Source organism: Canis aureus, chromosome 8 (genome assembly GCF_053574225.1).
Source record: "Canis aureus isolate CA01 chromosome 8, VMU_Caureus_v.1.0, whole genome shotgun sequence".
NCBI classification, from domain to species: domain Eukaryota; kingdom Metazoa; phylum Chordata; class Mammalia; order Carnivora; family Canidae; genus Canis; species Canis aureus.
In genome coordinates this window covers 53,494,314-53,515,899 of record NC_135618.1, presented here as the reverse complement: position 1 = coordinate 53,515,899, position 21,586 = coordinate 53,494,314, and the positions used below count along the sequence as shown (strand labels likewise).

The window sequence follows — 21,586 nt, the reverse complement described above, 5'->3', positions numbered from 1 at the left end:
GAGCAAGGATGAGGGATAGAACATGAGTGGGGTTAGGGGCAAAGGGAGAGGGAGAAGCTGGCTCCCTGCTGAGTATGGAGCCCAATACAGACAGGCCTCAATCCCAGGACCCTGAGTTCATGACCAGAGCTCAAGTCAGATGCTTAACCATCCAGGTATCCTTTTATTTATTTATTTTTAAGATTTTTTTTTAAGATTTTATTTATTTATTCATGAGAGACACAGACAGAGAGAGAGGCAGAGACACAGTTAGAAGGGAGAAGCAGGATCTATGCAGGGAGCGCAATGTGGGTCTCCATCCCAGGTCTCCAGGACCACACCCTGGGCTGAAGGCAGCGCTAAACCACTGGGCCACCTGGGCTGCCCTAAGATTTTATTTTTAATTAATCTCTACACCCGATGTGGGGCTCGAACTCACAATCCTGAGATCAAGAATCCTATGCTCCACCGACTGAGCCAGCCAGGTACCCCCCAAATTTAAAAATAACAGTTTCAAGGTACAGAAGGGAAGCCTATTTATGAAAAGGTTACTAAAGGAAACCAAAGTAAATATTAGAAAATACTTGTCTTAGTAATTGAGACATGGATGCTACAATACTGATTGAAATGAAAAGAGGTGAATGAGAGGCATAAATACAATGAAGTGGGGTGAACTAAGGGTTTTCTAAAACTAAAAATGCAAAAGGAAAATTTAAATCAGCATTAGCAGCCATGTCAATGCATTACTTTCATGATCAGAAATATACACACACATACACACATACATTATTATGGAAGGGGTCTACTTGGGCCAGTCTCTCTCCTGATGGGAGAATTTTCTCACTCTAAGTGCCAGGGAAATCCTGAACTTGGAGAAGCGTGTAGGTGTGAGCACTAAGGGTGATGACAAGACCAAGAAGTCAGGAACTAGAGAACTAGGGAGATCAGCAGATGGTAACCATGATTACCTGGAAAAGGCACCATTGATCTCTGTTTAGTTTTACAGACTACTCTACAGGGCATGGGAGAACAAGCCACATTTAAAGGACAGTAAAAGGTTTTACTTTCTCTCTCAACTGAAGACTTCTTCTCAAGAAACAATCCCTTATGCTGCCCACATGTAATCTCTTGCATGGTCTGGATATACCAATTATGTATCCCTAAACCATTTCATCTGTATGCTTGACCAATGCCAGATCCTCCATTTCTTTGCTTTCAACCACTGTCTGCAGTGTGGCCACAGCAAAGAAATTATTCCTCCACTGGCTTAAAAACCTTTAGATTGTCCAAAGAGGGAGGACACAGACTATTTGCATTAGCTTTTCCCCCTTTCTAAATCAGTGCATTTTCATCCATGGTACATAACTACTGTAAGTAGAGCACTCTGACAGTCTTTTCTGGGACCAATCACTTAACTTTCTCAGTAAGGAGGACAGTGGGTCCCTAGCAGGGACATGGCCGTCTTCATGAGTCATACAAATGAGAACATTTCTCAGGGACACACTTATGCCATTAAGAAGTTAAAGAACCTGAGAGGCACCTGGGTGGCTCAGTCATTTAAGCATCTGCCTTCGGCTCAGGTCACATTCTACTTTAAGCAGGGAAACCTCACATCCTAACTGAGGTCCATGGGGACTCTCCATGGACCAGAGACTTGAAAGTTCAATGAAGGGAAAGATGATTAACCCAAAAAGAGGGAGAGGAGAGAGGTCAAGGGAACAGAAGGGTGATTCTGGTGCTATCCAAGAGGAAAAAGAGTGAAAATGTAAACTGGTGTCCCTGGAAATGTGTCTGTTGCAAAAGATTTTACATTTTGGTGCCATTTCCTTTCTTTTTTTTTTTAAAAAATTTTTATTTATTTATGATAGTCACACAGAGAGAGGGAGAGAGAGGCAGAGACACAGGCAGAGGGAGAAGCAGGCTCCACGCAGGGAGCCCGACGTGGGATTCGATCCTGAGTCTCCAGGATCGTGCCCTGGGCCAAAGGCAGGCGCCAAACCACTGCGCCACCCAGGGATCCCTGCCATTTCCTTTCTTAATGTTGTGTGGCTGTCTTGTGACACCAAAACAATTTCTATTCTTTAGGTGGAATCTGTCCTGTTCCCAGAGTTGAAAGGCTATAATCTGATTCTTGGAACCGTTAACACTGAAGAAAAACTAGTTTCTGATTTTGTGGATCAAACCTTTGAGGTATTTCAGAAGAATCAAGTTGGACCCCGCAAGTAAGTAGGTTTAGTTGTAACTTAAGCCATTTTGTTATGGATTTGTTTGTCATCAATTTACAATCACTGTTCCCACATATCAGAAATGTATACATAGTGAGAATAGCCCAATACTTACATAGGTATTACTCTTTATCTCCACTTTACAGGTGAGGAAGCTTTCCCAACATTATACAGCAAATAAATAGGAGAACAAGAATTCAAACTTAGTTACAGGTCCACCTCCATTATCTGAAGGCTGTGAGGCTGGATAGGTTTTGGTATTTAGAAATTTCTGGATTTTAGAAAAGTAACAATATACTTTTATATAATGTATAAAAGTATATATCATATATTATGATCCAGTTTCAACAAGACCTCAGGAAGCACCCCTTAATTAAATGTATTGATATTTCTACAGTGAAAAGTATGAATATTCAGCCAAGTAGCCTCATATTAATTTAGACCAGCTTTTGCTATCAAGTGAATTTTGAAGTGGCTTTCTGTTTTCAGAGCTTTTTGGAATTGAGAATTAAAGAAAGGGGATTGAGGACTAGTTATCTGAATGCTCCTTAATTATTGTACTGTAGAATATCTCACAGTTGCTCATGTGAGCAGTCCCTAGTTTAGGGTAATCAGATAATACAGCTTCCAAACTGAGACACTTTGAGAGTGAAGAAGGCTTTATTTTTTTTAACTTTTTAAAAGATTTTATTTATTTATTCATAAGAGAGACAGAGACATAGGCAGAGGGAGAAGCAGGCTCCAGGCAGGGAGCCCAACGTGGGACTCGATCCCAGGACTCTGGGATCATGCCCTAAGCCAAAGGCAGACTGCTGAGCCACCCAGGCATCCCTGAAGAAGGCTTTATTAACAATTGCCATGGCACAACAAATAAATCTGGGTGATCCCAGGCAAACCAGAATACATGGGTTTCTTCAATGCAGCTCTGTCAACATATTAGGCCAGAAAACTCTGGATTGTGAGGAGCTGCTGTACATGGTAGGATGTTTAGCAGCATCCCTGACCTATACCCATTAGATGCCAATAGGATCCTCCCACAGCCATTACAACTAAAAGCATCCTGAGACATGGCCAAATGACCCCTGAGTGGTCAGATCACCCCCAGTTGAGAACTACTTCAAATCTAGTCTGAAAATCATAGACTCAGATTTGGAAGCTATGTCCTTATGAATTTGATGTGGGGGCATCTATTTGAAACCTCTGTTTCCTCTGTTTTTGGAGTCTGACACATAGTTTGTCTTTTTGGACTGACTGCTCCTCATACTATGTCTCAGTTTTAGAATCTCTGAAGTATTGGCCAATTCCTAGAAGTGTACCACTGGGCCCTACAAAACTAATTCTGCTTACTCCATAGTTAAGCATTATTTTATTTATTATTTTGTTTTATTTTATTATTTTACTTTATTTCTTATTATTTTAATTTTTTTAAGTAGGCTCCATCATGGGGCATGAACTAATGACCTCAAGATCAAGAGTCACTGCCCTACTAAGCCAGCCAGGTGCCCTCATGTCATCTTTATTTTCATTCAAACTTTTTAGAAAGACTTTATTTTTTAAAAAGTATTTTATTAATTTATTTGACAGAGAGAGCACAAGCAGGGGGAGTAGGAGAGGGAGAAGCAGGTTCCCCGCTAAGCAGGGAGCCTGATACAGGGCTTGACCCCAGGACCCTGGAATCATGACCTGAGCCAAAGACAGTCCCTTAACGAACTGAGCCACCCAGGTACCCCTAAAAAAGTAAAAAATAAATTACTTTATTTTTTTTAAGATTTATTTATTCATGAGAGACACACACAGAGAGAGAAACAGAGACATAGGCAGAGGGAGAAGCAGGCTCCATGCAGGGAGCCCGATGTGGGACTCAATCCCCAGGACTCCAGCATCACGCCCTGAGCCGAAGGCAGACGCTTAACCGCTGAGCCACCCAGGCGTCCCAAATTACTTTATTTTTAAGTAATCTCTATACCCAATGTAAGGCTCAAACTCACAATCCTGAGATGCAGAGTCTATGCTCCACAGACTAAGCCAGCCATATGCCCCTAATTCAAATTTTTTTTCAACTCATAGCATCCCAGATACATCCTCCATTTGGGAGAAATCTGTCCAGCCATTTTTGCATGATCTGATAAGACAGGAAAACTTAATTTTAGATTTTAGATTCATTAGTTCCAAATTTTCATCTTAAAACTTAGTCGTAGAATTTTAGAGGTGGAAGAAGGGAGAGGAACTAATGTTTATTACATATTGACTGTATATCAAACACTGTATTCAATTCTTTATATGTACATTATTATAGGTAAGCCTTACAACAATCCTTTGAGGTGTTAATATTTCCACTTAAGGTTTATGTATACAATGGAATATTACTCAGCCATTAGAAATGACAAATACCCACCATTTGCTTCGATGTGGATGGAACTGGAGGATATTATGCTGAGTGAAATAAGTCAATCAGGGAAGGACAAACATTATATGGTCTCATTCATTTGGGGAATATAAAAAAATAGTGAAAGGGAATAAAGGGGAAAGAAGAAAAAATGAGTGGGAAATATCAGAAAGGGAGACAGAACATGAAAGACTCCTAACTCTGGGAAACGAACAAGGGGTGGTGGAAAGGGAGGTGGGCGGGGGGTGGGGGTGACTGGGTGACGGGCACTGAGGGGGGCACTTGATGGGATGAGCACTGGGTGTTATTCTATATGTTGGCAAATTGAACACCAATAAAAAATAAATTAAAAAATAAATAAATAAAAATAAAAATGCCCCAAATAAAAAAATATATATATTTCCACTTAAGACACTGATCTTTGGAAAAGAGAAATATCTTCTCTAAGTTCATGCAGGTAGGAAGTGGCAAAATTGGAATTTGAAGCCAAAGCTATGAATTCCCAGTTCAGTATACTTTTTGCCATATTATATTTCCCTTTCCTGCTTTGGGCTAATTTTTATGATCTTATATCTTCATTTGCTACTTTTCCTAATCTGATTTGGTGACCTGTATTTGCATGTCTGATTTTATACCCTTCGATTATGGAAGATACTTAAACGTATACAAAAAGTATGATGACTTATTGGATAACATGGCAGAACAAAACATCACTGCGTTCCTGAAAGAAAATCATGAAATTGAGGATTTTGTGACGGTAGGAAATATCACTTGTTATTTCATATCTTGGTGACTTGTGCTGCTGCCAATCCAATACGTAGTCAGTATATTTTGTTAGTATATATGCCGTGGTCAGCATTGGACTCGGCTGGCTGGGGGTGCAGCTGGGGGCAAGTGCATGAAGGCTAAAGGCAAATCAAGCTGCTGACTGTGCTCCTTTCTGCAGAGGATCAGTAGCATAAAAAAACGGAGAAATGAAATTGCATCAATGCACATTACCGTGCCTTTGGCCATGTTCTGCCTTGACACCATGACCTTAAATTATGACCTCTGTGAGCGAGCCCAAAATCTTAAAGACCGTCTGATTCAATTCCAAGTGGAAGTAAACCGGGACACCAATACCAGGTACTGTTCCTATGGACACAGAGAGAGCAACAATATTTGGCATGAATGGGAGAATGGAAAAGTAGCCAGAACTTGTACCTTCCAGCAATGACCAGACAGAAATTCTAGCTTAGGTCGTTTCTGCTCCAGAGAGAGGGTAGTGAGGAATTCAGGTTCAGGCTAGATGGTGAACAGAAGAGAGAATACTATGTGGGGTTTGGAGCAGAAAGGAAGAAAACATCTGGCAGCTGTCCATCTCTGATCCCTCAGCCTTTGCTTTCTTGGAGGCATCTTTAGGGAGATGCCACGTCATGGACTTGGCTGTCTGAGGCCACAGGCCTTCTCCCCGGCCATCAAGCACACATTCAGAGACACAAGGTGCTTACTGGCACCCTCTGGAATCACTCCTGTGTGGGCTTCTGGTGTATAGGTCAGAGGAGTCTGTCATTCGATCTTCAGCTCAATGTGGTACCTTCATTTCACCAATGACTATATATTAGTGAAGATGTTTTTGGTTCTAAGGGATAGAAGCCCAGATAGACTGGCTAAAGTGAAAAGGGGTGTCTGGGGCTCACGTGTTGAAAAGTTCAGAAATTGCTAGATTCAGGCCCTCCACGCTGCAATTAGGGATATAGACTGTCTCCCTCTACTCAGCCTTCATTCTCTGACAGGCACTCTCCAGTCAAGGACCTAGCAGCTCCATGCTTATACCTCCCAGGTTTCCATCCAGAGGGGGAAGTGGTTTCTCCCTTTCCAGTTACCTCAAAGATCCTGGCCCATGTGACACCAGCCTGACTTGGGTATTTTATGTAGCCCTGAACCAAATGCCATGGTATAACTATATGAAAGTTGCAAAATGATTAATCCATGTTATTCTAGCTCTCCAGAGTGCTTTTAACTGTAGACTAAGACAAGTTAGTAAGCACGGCCACTACTAATATTGTTATATGTTGTATTATTATATGTTGTATTATCCCTCAACATACAACATATGTTGTATGTTGAGGGATTGTATTATATTATATATATATAATGAATAATACAACATATTAATATTATAACAATGTTATATATATAAATATATAAAATTTTAGCATTTTCTAGTACCTTAAGTTTACAGAATACATTTCAGAACCTCATGAGCAAATTTGAGATAATAATAACCTACCATTTTTCCAGCACATGTCTGGAAACAGTCTGGGCACTGTATAAGCATTCTGAACACTATAGATCTAATCAAGTCTTTACAACAACCCCAGAAGATGGTTCACTATTCTCTCCATTATGCTAGTGAAAAAACTGAGACTCCTGAGAGGTTAGCAAGTGGCACATTACAGGGCTTAACCTAGTTTATTTTGACCCCAAAGTCCATACTTTCCACCACCACACTCCCCACATTCAGCTTTCTCATAGAGTGATGAAATGATAGGATTCCTGGTTTGAGTGCCAGAAGATTTGGTTTTGAATCTAAGACCTTCCATTTACTAGCTGTGTGTCCTCTGACTTCACCTCTTGTATCTTCAGTATCTGCCTATAGAATAAAAATTTGGGACCAGGACATAGAACTACTTCAATCTAGTAGGACACTTTCTTTGGGAAGTTTGAGCTTCAAAGAAAATTTATTTTGTAAGCAGTAGTTCTTTTGTTCATGTTAAGTGAAAGCAACATGGTGCCTTGGCTGGTCAGTGCATCCATCTTCATCAAAATAAGTTCCTTCAGGGGATCCCTGGGTGGCGCAGCGGTTTGGCGCCTGCCTTTGGCCCAGGGCGCGATCCTGGAGACCCGGGATCGAATCCCACGTCGGGCTCCCGGTGCATGGAGCCTGCTTCTCCCTCTGCCTGTGTCTCTGCCTCTCTCTCTCTCTCTCTCTGTCTCTCATGAATAAATAAAATCTTAAAAAAAAATAAGTTCCTTCATCAATATAATTTCCTTAGACCTTTTAGATATAAGTGAAAATAAAGGTCTCCTTATGAACCCAAGGATTTCTAAGGATGTGGAAACCCCAGGTTGGTGGCTGAGCTTCTTTCTTCCTGCCTTAAAAATGGTGACTCTGACTCATTTGGCTTTCTCAACCACCCCACAAGTAGGTAAGACTGATATAAGGTCCCTTACTGAATGGAGGAGAAAATGAGGCCCAGAAAGAAAAATTCGCTTTCCTAAGCAGATGGGTTTGAATTTTGTCTTCTCATCCCAAACTCTGTCCTTGCCACTTCATTGTCCTGTCATTGCTGGGAGTGGGGTGCCTTACTGTTGCCAGTGACTACGTGTACCCTAGAATGTGGAGTACTCTGCACATAAAGGAAAGGAGGACACTTTGGAGTACATTGGTAAGAAAGTGGGCATGCCATTCATACCCACTACAGGTACATAGGTTTAAGGCTGCTAAAGCAAGGACCTGGAATATTGACCAAAAATTCAAGGACCTACATAGATTCACATAAAATTATCCTTATGGTCCAGCTGCTTGTTTCCTTCAATGTGAGAACTGTTATCCAAATAATGACAGCAGGTAGAAGCCACAGATTAATCAAGATTTATTAGTCTCCTTTATGCCATCTCCTACACGAGAGAATAGCCCTGTGCTTATGGGACCTCTGGCCTTTTACATTTTAAATAACATCATCTCTATATGTAGAAAGCAAGGCTTTTTGTCCTCAGCTTATCCCTGAATATTAAGGTGTTCTGTTGGTCAGATGCCTCCTATCAATGACCCATATTGAGGACCTTTTAGAGAATCTAACGGGTATTGGGTTTGCTACCACCCTTCTGGGCCTTGGCAAGAAGCTGATATCTAGTAGCCACATACTATTTATCCTCTGAATTCTCATACAAAAGGGAGGAAGGTTGGAGTTTCATCAGGTAAGAGTCTATTAGACTAAGAGGCTCCACCTATATTAGGCTAGACTAGATGCTGTAATGAATAGACTTAAGATGTCATGACTGAGGCACACCTGGGTGGCTCAGTCAGTTAAGCATCTACCTTCAGTTCAGGTCATAATCCCAGGATCCTGGGATCAAGCCCATATCAGGCTTCCTGCTCAGTGGGGAGCCTGCTTCTCCCTCTCTCTGCCCCCTACTCGTGCTCTCTCAAATAAATAAGTAAAGTCTTTTTTAAAATGTTATGACTGAACACTAAAGAAGTTTTATTCTGCCCTTTCACGAAGATGGCACCAAAGGTGAAGAAAAACGCCCCTGCCCCTCCCAAAGCTGAAACCAAAGCAAAGGCTTTGAAAGCTAAGAAAGTGGTGCTGAAAGGCATGCACAGTCACAAAAAAAAAGAAGATCCGTAGGTCACCTACATTCCAATGACCCAAGACCCTGCCTCTCTGAAGGCAGCCCAAATATCCTCAAAAGAGCGCCCTCAGGAGAAACAAGCTTGATCACTATGCCATCAAGTTCCCCCTGACTACTGAGTCAGCCATGAAGAAAATAGAAGACAACAACACACTTGTATTCATTGTGGATGTCAAAGCCAATAAGCACCAGATCAAACAGGCTGTGAAGAAGCTCTATGACATTGATGTGGCCAAGGTCAACACCTTGATCAGGCCTGATGGAGAGAAGAAAGCATATGTTCTACTGGCTCCTGACTGATGCTTTGGATGTTGCCAACAAAATTGAGATCATCTAAACTGAGTCCAGCCAGCTATAAATCTAAATTTTTTCACCATAAAAAAGGAAGTTTTATTTCTTTTTTTAAGATTTATTTATTTATTTATTTATTTATTTATTTATTTATTTATTTATGATAGACATAGAGAGAGAGAGAGAGGCAGAGACACAGGAGGAGGGAGAAGCAGGCTCCATGCCAGGAGCCCGACATGGGACTCGATCCCAGGATTAAAACTCTAGGATCGCACCCTGGGCCCAAGGCAGGCACTAAACTGCTAAACCACCCAGGGATCCCTGGAAGTTTTATTTCTTCTCAGGGTAGCTCCAGATTGGTGGGGGAGACCTACTATGTACATCCAGAAATTCAAGCATATGGTGACTTTACATCTTTAACATGTAGCTTTCAAGGTCATTCTCAATGTTGACATCCTAGACAGTTGGAAGGAGGAAAGAGCATAAAGGGATATGCAAATACAGTTTTATTTGCTGCTCCTGAAAGTGATACTCATCCCTGCTTCCCACTTCACACTAACTGCAACTCAATCACGTAACTATATTTGCTGTTGACTGAACTGTCCTTCTTTGTTCTGTACCCCTCCTAGCTACCCTGCTATCTTGGGTTCTGGTCCAGTTCAGCCAGTGTGTCCCTGAGACATCACAGAGCCCTTCACCAGCAGGAGCAGTCACTCAGCTGTTATAAAAGACTAGATTTCATTTATCTAAGTACTCAGAAGGTGCCTGCTCTGTGCCAGCAAGGCACTGGCTTCTGGGAATAATTAAGGGGGATATCTTCTCTGCCCTCAGAGACTTGACACATTCAGTCTACAGCAAAGCCTTAGTGTCTAGTGACTATTTGAAACCAAGGCCTATAAGGAGATGATGAGGTTAAATGAGGTCACAAGAATGAAGCCCTAATCCAATAGAGCTATTGCCCTAATAAGAAGAGGAAGAGACACCAGAACTCTTTCCCCCTCTACCACATGAGGTCACAATGAGAAAGGCAGCTGTCTGCAAGCCAGCAAGAAAGCCCTCACCAGGAACCAAATTAGTTGGTACGTTGATCTTGGACTTCCCAGCCTCCAGAGCTGTGAAAAAATAATTTTCTGTTGTTTAGGTCATCCAGTCTGTGATATTTTGTTGTGGTAGCCTAAGCTGACTAGTAAGATACCCAACTAAAAATACAAAGGAAACGACATGTAATGTAGCTCAGAGTCCAAGAACTGGAAAATACTTCTAATCTACAGTATTGAACCTATGTTGTGCAGTAGTTAATTTTTCTCTGCAGAAATCTTCTAAATTACATAAAAAATCATTTCTAAAGTCTTGGCAGCATCTGCAAAGATGTTTTAATCCTATTTTCTTCAGTTTGTTAAAATTAGCTTCATTATGGTGAGGTCTCCTTACATTAAGAAGAATTATTGAGTGTCAATTATACTTCAATTAAAAAAATAAAAACAAAAAAAATATTGAGGACTTCAATATTGAGAGGAGTGGTTTTTATCTGTAATTTATGAACGTCAACATGTAATGATCAGTGTAATGATCAGACTAATAACAAACACTGTGAGAGCAATTTGCTAACAGTTCTTGAAGGCCACTGTGTGCTAGGCATGGATGTATTGCAGATAATTTGTTCTTAATTATAATTAAAATACTGATGATAGTCATCATTGGCTTTTGTATAAATTTGAATTATCCTTATAGTAGTACCCTTTTTCATAGTCTTGTGTTTGGGAAGTGGGCAGTTAGATCCAGTGGTTGAATGTCAGTTTCTCTTTATCATCTAGGAACTACTCCTAGCACATGAGGATAAATTTGCTGACATACTGTGAAGAGTAGTGATTACCAATTAATTTAGTGCTCTGCTCAACATAAAATTCAAAGAGTCACTATTGGTGGTGGTAGTGATGGTGGTATTCATGTTGTTTTTGTCTAAATCTGGATTCTACCCATGGTACATTTATTAAGAGTACAAGCTTTGGAACTGATTGAACCAAGTTCACATCTTGTCTCTGATACCTCCACACCATGTTGCTTTGGATAAAGTTATTCAGCCTTACTTTCTTCCATTCTAAAATGTTGATAATCGTCCCTACCCCTTAGAATGTTGTGAAGATTAAATGAGCCAATATATATTCAGTGATTAGAATGGGGCATAGGACATAGTAAACCCATGAGATATTATTTCCTTTACTACTGTTTTTATTATTGAGTGTGGTGTGCATGTAAATATTACCCATCATGGATTTGCAGGTAGAGAAAAGTTGGAAACCATTATTCTAGTTGACAAATAAGAATCATGCCTGTTTAGCATAATAGATTTTATAAGAAAGTGATTTTAGGTGATAATGGTGATGGTGGCTGTTTCTTTCCCTGTAGCATTTGTAATCAGTACAATATCATCGCAGACAAAGTCAGTGAGATTCCTGCCAACACTGAGGAGCTGGTATTCCTCATTGAATTCTTAAAGAAATCCAGTAATGTCACCGTGTTCAAACTCAGGAAGCAACTTAGAGATGCAATTGAACGGTTAGAGTTCTTGATGGATTATGCAGACCTACCCCGTAAGTCCAACACCCTGTAGACTTATATGCAAATGTATATTTATATTTTTAGAAATAAGGAGTCAGGAAGGAGAGTTAGTAATCCTACCACTAAATGTCAATTTTGGGAGAGCTGCTTTTCAAGCATCCCCATATATTAAAGGCACTAATTTCCACACTTTTACACAAAGAAATTTGAATCAAACAAAAGGGATCTTATTGTTAAGCTAAAAGAAGAAATATCTAGGGACTTGATGAGTTCTTAGATGCCTTTCTTGATATCTGTGTCTGGTGTTTCTGAAAAAGTCACTTCCAAATGCAGAGTCCCTTTATAAATGGATAGATTTATTTCATCTATAATCTTAATGCAATTCCACCTTTGCGGAGAGGCCAGGGCACTTTCCTTCATGCCCCTGTATATCTTAAAAGGAAAGAAATGGCTAGGGCCCCTTCAAGGCTTATTGGGCCAAGGTAGAGTTTTGTAGGGACCAGGTTCTGAAGGAAAAACTGATACAGTGTCCACAAGCTAAGTTTTCAGATCCTTCTTCCATCTGTGAATTACCTGGTATTCATGGTGTTTGTGGGGAAGAGTGATGGAATGGAGAGATGGGGACTGGGAGTGGAAAGCAATGCCCTGCCAACCCACATATTCATGAGCTGTGCCCTTGACCATGTGAACACACACTGGACCTTTGCTTCCTAAGTTCCCAAGGGTACAGAGGGAACCCAGGATATTTCAGCTGACCAGAGTCTTAGGATGAGCAGGGGATCTGGCACTGATTTTATTACTGACATTTAACCAAAAGGGAGACTGGGACTCAGATGGTGACAGTTTAAAGAGGAGAATCAGAACATGAGCCCAGGTTTCTACTCTACCCAAACCTAGCCTGGGAACGCAGTGAAGCACAATGGTTAGAACATCGGCTTTGGAGTTTGTTAGACCTGGGACTGAAGTCGTCCCTGCCACCTTCTAGCAGTGTGATCTTGACTACTTGGCTAACCTTTGTTTTCCATCTGCAAAAACAAGGATGACAATACCATTGCCTTTCTAGCCTGGCATTTGGTAAGTGCTCCATAAATGTTGGTTATCATTCATCCATAATGGGCCCATCCATTCGTTGCCACCCCCTCACCCACTTCTGTTGACCTTTTGTTCTGCTGAATTAACTCCCTGCATGTTGACCTATGCTGAGGAGTGTCCTGGAGCTGACTGTATGTGTTTTGCAGAAGAGGATATCAAGTTGAACAGCACTCTGTTCCTCTGGCCAGACCAGATTGAAGATATCTTTGAAAACAGCCGAAACTTGCTCCTTAGCAAGAGGGATCAGGCTGAGATGGACCTCATTAAAAGGTACAGAAAGAGTGTGAGATTGTTTTAGAAATGATACCCACTGGATAACATGCTGTAGGTTCCTGGTTCTGCTCAGAGCCCCCCCACAGCAATGCGTGGGCGAAGGCTGGAAACAACTGGTAGAGAAAGAATTTTCTTTTGTTTCCCACTGAGGGATGTTCTCTTTAAGCCTGCTTCATTCACTCTAGTGACCCTGCCAGTGCCTTCCCTCCCTGCCTTGAACAATTGGAATTTGGCAGTGCAGAGAGAAAAAGACAAAAATAGTGGCATGGCATAATGGCCTCACAATAATAATAGCAAAATCATCCCCCTTACATTAGAGATCACAGATTTGTGAGATAGCAAGACAGGGATCATAGAGGCATGGTAGGAGGCTGAGAGATGGCCTGTTTGGCAGCTGGTTTTGTTCAGTACTAATGTGGCTATATAATTTATTCATTCATTATTTGTCAATTCAACTAGGATTTTTTTTTTTTTTACAGATTTTTACTATGTGCTGTGCTGTATTCCAGACATGTTAAATGTGTTTGCACACTAAATAAAAATTTTGATCCAGGGGCAGAGAAAATACAGACCTACTGAAAAATCAAACAATGTCAAGCGAAGTGGGTCAAGAGCCACGTAGATGGCAAAGACATACATGCACTAATGGCCATCCCAGCTTGTAACACTAGGTTTATGAACAGTAGGGTCTTACCAGTTACTATCCCCTTCATACATGAATGGCCCCCAGCCTAATTTTGGATCTTACAATCCCTGTAAATACTCACAAGAAAGGAAACGAGTAGATAAAAGCAGGGATTTCTACACAGAATGGGAGTTTGGACTGAAGGAGAAAACTATTTATTCACTGCCTTCAAAATATGGCCTAGGTCTGCTATCCAGAAAAAAACAACAACAGCAACAACAAAAGTGGATGTGTGTACACACTTCCAGCAACCTTCTTCTCTCTCTACCCAGAAATTTTAGCCAAATGGGTGCTACTGATATTTTTTAATTAATAAAATAAATAAAATTTTAAAAAATAATAAAATAAAATAAAATAAATTTATTTCTTGGAACAGTCTTAAATTCACAACAAAATTGAGAAAGTACAGTGTCCCCATTTACCCCATGTCCCCTTATGTACAGCCTCCATCATGGAACTGATTTGTAGGTTAGATGAACAGGAGCAAGTTTCTTTATCTTTTTGAGCCTCAGTGTCCTCATCTGGAAAATTGGATAACTGAGCCCATCTCAGATCATATCTTTTTGTGAGAGTTCTCATTGTGCAAAAGGATGAAGTGAGATGACCTGAGATTGTGCCTGAGTGGTACCTAGCACATGGTAGGAATTCAAAAGCTGTCTGCTACCTTCATACCTTGAACGATGACTTCTTTGGGGAGAAAAAATGCTTCACTGATAAACCACAGCCTTGCGAGTATACTTTTGGAGCAGTGCTGTCACACTACTTAAAATCAATAAGTGTTGTTAAAGTTCAGGGGAGTAAGGGGTGACTCTGGGAGAAATGGGAACTGTCATTTATGATGAGAGGAGAACACTGGCTATCTGCTCTTGGAGGGGCAACTCTCACCCTGATGACACCTACTGGTTCCTCCACTCTCCATAGCAGAATTTAGCAGAGGAGGGCTCCAGGAGAAATCTGAAGCCCTGGGCTCAGCCCTCTCTTTACGGAATGCTTAAACCTCACATCCATCATTTTTGCATTAATCTTGAGAACAGTATGTGAGGGGGGGCTGAGCAATGTTCATTTAATTTGTCTTCTGTGAAAGCAACTCCATTACCTCACCTGGGTAGCTTAGTCAGTTGAGCATCTGCCTTGGGCTCAGGTCATGATCTCAGTGTCCTTCGGATCGAGCCCCACATCATGGGGCTCCCTGCTCAGTGGGAAATCTGTTTCTCCCTCTCCTTGCTCTTGCTCTCTCTTAATCCAAATTTATTATCAAATATATAGAACTTAAAAAGAAAGAAAGAAACTTGACCTATTTTACCAGCCACATTAATTTTTTGCTTCGGCACTAATTATTCCCCATTTTCTAATCCCCACACCCAACCCTCAATTCCTTCTTACACCTTCTTCCTCCTCTGTCCACTTAGTGCCTAGTCAACTGACACCCATAGTCTAGCCTCTGTCTCCCTTGTCTGTTGGATCCAGACAGGGCTCCACCAGCAGAGAGGCTCAGGAGTTTGGAGAGTGATGACTTTTTCTCCTTTCCCTCACTGTTTAGCCCTGGAGCTGTGGCAGTAGCTTCATCCCTCCTGGATGACAAGTCTTGCTTCTCCATGGTTTCCATTCCCACTGCTCCTTTGGCCCTAGAGGTCATAGTGGCTTCCCTCGGAAGCTACCTATATCTTATCTGTGTAGATAGTCCCTTCATTAAAGCCTCTCTCTTTGAACACTGGAAAGAATTCCATTTCATGCCAGAATTCTGACCAATCCACCATTTTTAAATCCCTAAATTATCCTCCCTCAGACTCCAGGTAGTCCCTCAAATACATTTTGGGACTTACTCAACCTAGTTTCCTGAGTGCCTCCTATTTACTAATGACTGTATTATTGTATGAAATATATACATATGTATATATTGTGGACATGAAAGTACTTTGGAAACTATAATGTGCTAAGCAATTATAGCATAACACTATATAATATAGTCTACCTTGTTAGAAAAAGGGAGAATTAAATGTGTGACCTTCTTTGTTGTAAAAAAGATCTTCCCTGATCATTCTAGCTAAAGTAGCCCTCTACTTCCACCCACTAGGCACTCTGCCCTGTTTTATTTTTTTCAGTTTTTATGTCTATCAGAAATACTTCATCTTATATTTATCTATGTATGAATTTATCCATCCATCTATCCATTCACCCACCCATTCATCAATCCATATGTTTCTTTTTTTATAATAAATTTATTTTTATTGGTGTTCAATTTGCCAACATACAGAATAACACCCAGTGCTCATCCTGTCAAGTGCCCCCCTCAGTGCCCGTCACCCATTCACCCCCACCTCCCGCCCTCCTCCCCTTCCACCACCCCTAGTTCGTTTTCCAGAGTTAGGAGTCTTTTTTTTAATAAATTAATTTTTTATTGGTGTTCAGTTTACCAACATACAGAATAACACCCAGTGCTCATCCCGTCAAGTGCCCCCCTCAGTGCCCGTCACCCATTCACCCCCACCCCCTGCCCTCCTCCCATTCCACCACCCCTAGTTCGTTTCCCAGAGTTAGCAGTCTTTATGTTCTGTCTCCCTTTCTGATATTTCCCACACATTTCTTCTCCCTTCCCTTCTATTCCCTTTCACTATTATTTATATTCCCCAAATGAATGAGAATATATAATGTTTGTCCTTCTCCGATTGACTTACTTCACTCAGCATAATACCCTCCAGTTCCATCCATGTTGAAGCAAATGGTGGGTATCTGTCGTTTCTAATGGCTGAGTAATATTCCATTGTATACATAAACCACATCTTCTTTATCCATTCATCTTTCGATGGACACCGAGGCTGCTTCCACAGTTTGGCTATTGTGGACATTGCTGCTATAAACATTGGGGTGCAGGTGTCCTGGCGTTTCATTGCATCTGAATCTTTGGGGTAAATCCCCAACAGTGCAATTGCTGGGTCGTAGGGCAGGTCTATTTTTAACTCTTTGAGGAACCTCCACACAGTTTTCCAGAGTGGCTGCACCAGTTCACATTCCCACCAACAGTGCAGGAGGGTTCCCTTTTCTCCGCATCCTCTCCAACATTTGTGATTTCCTGCCTTGTTAATGTCCCCCATTCTCACTGGTGTGAGGTGGTATCTCATTGTGGTTTTGATTTGTATTTCCCTGATGGCAAATGATGTAGAGCATTTTCTCATGTGCATGTTGGCCATGTCTGTGTCTTCCTCTGTGAGATTTCTCTTCATGTCTTTTGCCCATTTCATGATTGGATTGTTTGTTTCTTTGGTATTGAGTTTAAGAAGTTCTTTATAGATCTTGGAAACTAGCCCTTTATCTGATACGTCATCTGCAAATATCTTCTCCCATTCTGTAGGTTGTCTTTTAGTTTTGTTGACTGTATCCTTTGCTGTGCAAAAGCTTCTTATCTTGATGAAGTCCCAATAGTTCATTTTTGCTTTTGTTTCTTTTGCCTTTGTGGATGTATCTTGCAAGAAGTTACTGTGGCCGAGTTCAAAAAGGGTGTTGCTTGTGTTCTCCTCTAGGATTTTGATGGACTCTTGTCTCACATTTAGATCTTTCATCCATTTTGAGTTTATCTTTGTGTATGGTGAAAGAGAGTGGTCTAGTTTCATTCTTCTGCATGTGGATGTCCAATTTTCCCAGCACCATCTATTGAAGAGACTGTCTTTCTTCCAGTGGATAGTCTTTCCTCCTTTATCGAATATTAGTTGACCATAAAGTTCAGGGTCCACTTCCGGATTCTCTATTCTGTTCCATTGATCTATGTGTCTGTTTTTGTGCCAGTACCACACTGTCTTGATGACTACAGCTTTGTAGTACAACCTGAAATCTGACATTGTGATGCCCCCAGATATGGTTTTCTTTTGTAAAATTCCCCTGGCTATTTGGGGTCTTTTCTGATTCCACACAAATCTTAAAACAATTTATTCTAACTCTCTGAAGAAAGTCCGTGGTATTTTGATAGGGATTGCTTTGTAGTACAACATTAAATCTGCCCCCAGCTCTGGTTTTCTTTTTTAATATTTCCCTGGCTATTTGGGGTCTTTTCTGATTCCACACAATCTTAAGATGATTTGTTCCAACTGAAGAAAGTCCATGGTAATTTGATAGGGATTGCATTAAATGTGTAAATTGCCCTGGGTAACATTGACATTTTCACAATATTAATTCTGCCAATCCATGAGCATGGAATATTTTTCCATCTCTTTGTGTCTTCCTCAATTTCTTTCAGAAGTGTTCTATAGTTTTTAGGGTATAGATCCTTTACCTCTTTGGTTAGGTTTATTCCTAGGTATCTTATGCTTTTGGGTACAATTGTAAATGGGATTGACTCCTTAATTTCTCTTTCTTCAGTCTCATTGTTAGTGTATAGGAATGCCATTGATTTCTGGGCATTGATTTTTGTAATCCATATGTTTCTTATCTAGGTTTCCCCAAACTAAAATAGAAGGATAGGGATCTTAATAGTATATATTACAAATGTCTCCCTGATGCCTAGAGCAGCCCTTCAAATGTATGAAGCCCTCAACAATAAGTATCTAATGGATGACTAAATAATATGTATATACACACATTTTAAATATAATGTGTGTATGGAATAGGTATATATAGAGTTCATATATATACACACATACATATTTACCTGTACAGGTAAACATCTGGAAATGTTTAACTGCCAATAGGGTCACAGCAGACATCTCTGGGAGGTAGGATAATAAGTTTTATATATATGTAGGATAATAAATAGATAAATAAGGATATTATCTATATATAGAAAATATATATAAATATATATTATATATATGTGTAGGATAATATATATAAAATGCATTAGAAGATCACATTCTCCCCAGGCTTGAATATGGATGGGCAATTGCTGATACTTTGAAAATCAAAAGTGGAAAGTTCAAATGTGATGGGGCTGTCCTTTACTTTTAGGTGCTCAGAATTTGGGTCGAAACTTGAAGGCTACAACAAGGAACTGGAAGGGTTTAGGAAACGTGAAGTGATGACCACAGAAGAAATGAAGAACAATGTTGAAAAGCTTCACGAGCTTTCAAAGAACCTAGATCAAGCACTGGTGGAATTTGAGGTTTGGAGTCTTGGCGTCTGGGGCTGGAGACTTATGATTGTCCTGTCCTGTTGAGTCTGCTTCTCAGTTTTGTATTTTCTTAACATTACCTGTCAGGTGGATAGTATTGATTGGTGGATTGACCAGTTCATTCATTGGTGCTTTCAACTCTCTTTTTCTACACCCCTACATTATGGCAGCTTTTTTGTTAGTCATTGAGTACACAAAGAAACAATTACAGAAAAAAAAAAAAAAAAAGAAACAATTACAGTAGAATAGTTGCTCACATACATTGAGTATTTATTATGTGCTTGACAATATACAAAGGGCTTCATATATGATATATCACTTAATACCCATAACAAACCTTTGGGGTAGGTACTGTTATCATCCCCATTTATCTCTATTTAAATAGGAGAACTAAGGCTTGGAGAGGCTAAATAAATTTCCCTGAAGGTCAACTAGTGAGTTCTTTAACCCTTAAAGCTCTTATTGTTGAGGTAAGTCAGCATAAAAAGGGGCAGCATCATGTAAACAGCTAACATACATATGAAAATTGTGAAAATGGGGAAATGGATATGGTAGAGTGGGATCAAAGATGATGGAGCAAGCAGCAATTTATCCTAGAGTTTCATCCAGCTAGATCTTAGCTGTCACAGCCCTCAGAGGTAGCAGAAGGACCTTCTTATTTGAGCCTATGTCTTATTTTCCTCTCTTACTCTCTGGATGAATGAACATCTTCCTCAACTTGTCTTTCAAAGCACTGAGAAATTTGCCATGGTGTCTTCTAGGGTTCAGAAAACCACCCACCCAATTAAACAGCATCCCCTTTTGCCCTGCAGTTGATCAATAAGGAGGAGGAACTGTTGGAAAAGGAGAAGAGTACCTTCCCTCTCCTGCAAGCCTTGATGATCAACAAAGTGCCTTATGAGCAGCTATGGCTGACGGCATATGAGTTTAGCATCAAGTCAGAGGAGTGGATGAATGGTACGCTTTGGGCTTAGTCTACTGGGACATGGTGGCTGATGGGGTAGTGGATCCAACCCAGCCAGTTCTAGAATAGGGTTTGGACTTCAGATTTAAGCTAGACTTTTCATCATATTGTTATACTCTGGATTAACACATCCACACAGTCAAATTTTTGTGATGTGATAATGATAGTAAATAGGAATTGAAGAGCCAGACCTGTCACCAGGGTAAAAATAGAAGAGGCAGCCAACCAGAGCCATGGGTTGCAAAGAGGCAGATGGGGGGAAGAAGAAGATGGCATTTCCACCACTGTGCTGCTTTAAGAAAGCCCAGAGTGCCATAGACATCTGTAAACTACTACTTTTTCTCTAGATCCTGGAGGTTAGGGAGAAATGGAGGAGGTAGAGTCAACAGGACTTATCTGGACTTATCAGGATTGATCTGATATGGGGCAGGGGGCAGGGAGGGAGAGGGAAGAAACTGGGGGACTCCCAGATTATGAGCCCAGGCAATTTGGTGAATATTGCCATCACTAAACAAGAGAAGTAACAAATTTGCTGGGAAAAAAGACCCATCGGTTTGAATATACAGAGTTCAAGGTGTCTGCAGACACCCAAATGGGAATATTAATCAACAGTTGAATATATCAGCCTGAAGTTAAGTTATATGTCTGGGGGGGGTGATTTATATTGGGAAATAATTGATTGTAGATTACAATGAAAAGCCATGAATGATGTCACCTGGGGAGAGTGTACATAAGCAGAGGACAAACTCCAAGATCCTTAGAGCTGAGCCCACAGTTTGTTTCCATTGCTTCAATGTTAAATGACCACAACTGTGATGAACGTCTGTTGCCCGTTTAATAGATGCAACTATGATCATTTTCTTAGGAGAAGTTCCTGAAAGTGAAATAGCTAGATCAAAAGTCATGTGATAAAAATTATTAGGAGTTTATTTATTTTTTTGAAGTACCAACCCTTTTTTTTTTCTTTAAGAATTTATTTATTCATGAGAGACACAGAGAGAGGGAGAGGCAGAGACACAGGCAGAGGCAGAAGCAGGCTCCATGCAGGAAGCCCAACGCAGGACTCAATCCTGGGTCTCCAGAATCCGGCCCTGGGCTGAAGGCAGCACTAAACCACTGAGCCACCAGGGCTGCCCTATTAGGAGTTTAAAAACTGTTTTTGTTGTTGTTGTTACTGTCTTCCAGAAAAGTTATGTTTTAAATTTTAAAACTACCCTTCTAGCAGTACTAAGAGTGCCCATTCCTCATACCCTTAACAAATCTGGGAAATAATAGCTTTTAAAACTATTTTTGCCAATTTATTTATTTATTTATTTATTTATTTGGCTGATTTAATATTTGAATTGGTATTTTTCTTTTTCACTTAAAATTTTTTCCTTTTTCACTGATGCTCTTAATTTTTCCATGTAATCAATCATATCTGGACAATTCTAATATTTTACCTTATTTGTATACCCCCTTTTTTATTCACTGTCTGTGTTGATTAGCACCTCCAAAATAAACAGTGCTAATAATGGGCCCCTTTGTCTTATTCCTAATTGTAATGGGAGCTTTTACAGAGTGTCACCTTTAAACATGATGCTTTTTGTTGGTTTGAGATACAAAATTTTTATGGTGTTAAGGAAATATTTATAGT

At 40.4% G+C, this 21,586-nt stretch overlaps 1 protein-coding gene across 8 annotated transcripts in view; it reads left to right on the top strand.

Annotated features, from left to right (window-relative positions):
* The window catches only part of DNAH3 (dynein axonemal heavy chain 3), a 166,069-nt gene that overhangs the window by 23,909 nt on the left and 120,574 nt on the right, over positions 1 to 21,586 (top strand). For 7 of the 8 annotated variants that reach the window (XM_077906863.1, XM_077906864.1, XM_077906865.1 and 4 more), the window contains 7 exons: positions 2,065 to 2,201; positions 5,242 to 5,347; positions 5,537 to 5,715; positions 11,686 to 11,870; positions 13,077 to 13,200; positions 18,824 to 18,977; positions 19,799 to 19,943. In XM_077906863.1, coding sequence (XP_077762989.1) covers positions 2,065 to 2,201; positions 5,242 to 5,347; positions 5,537 to 5,715; positions 11,686 to 11,870; positions 13,077 to 13,200; positions 18,824 to 18,977; positions 19,799 to 19,943 — 1,030 coding nt within the window. The remainder of the gene's footprint in view (positions 1 to 2,064; positions 2,202 to 5,241; positions 5,348 to 5,536; positions 5,716 to 11,685; positions 11,871 to 13,076; positions 13,201 to 18,823; positions 18,978 to 19,798; positions 19,944 to 21,586) is intronic. The other variant, XM_077906870.1, reaches the window with a different exon arrangement.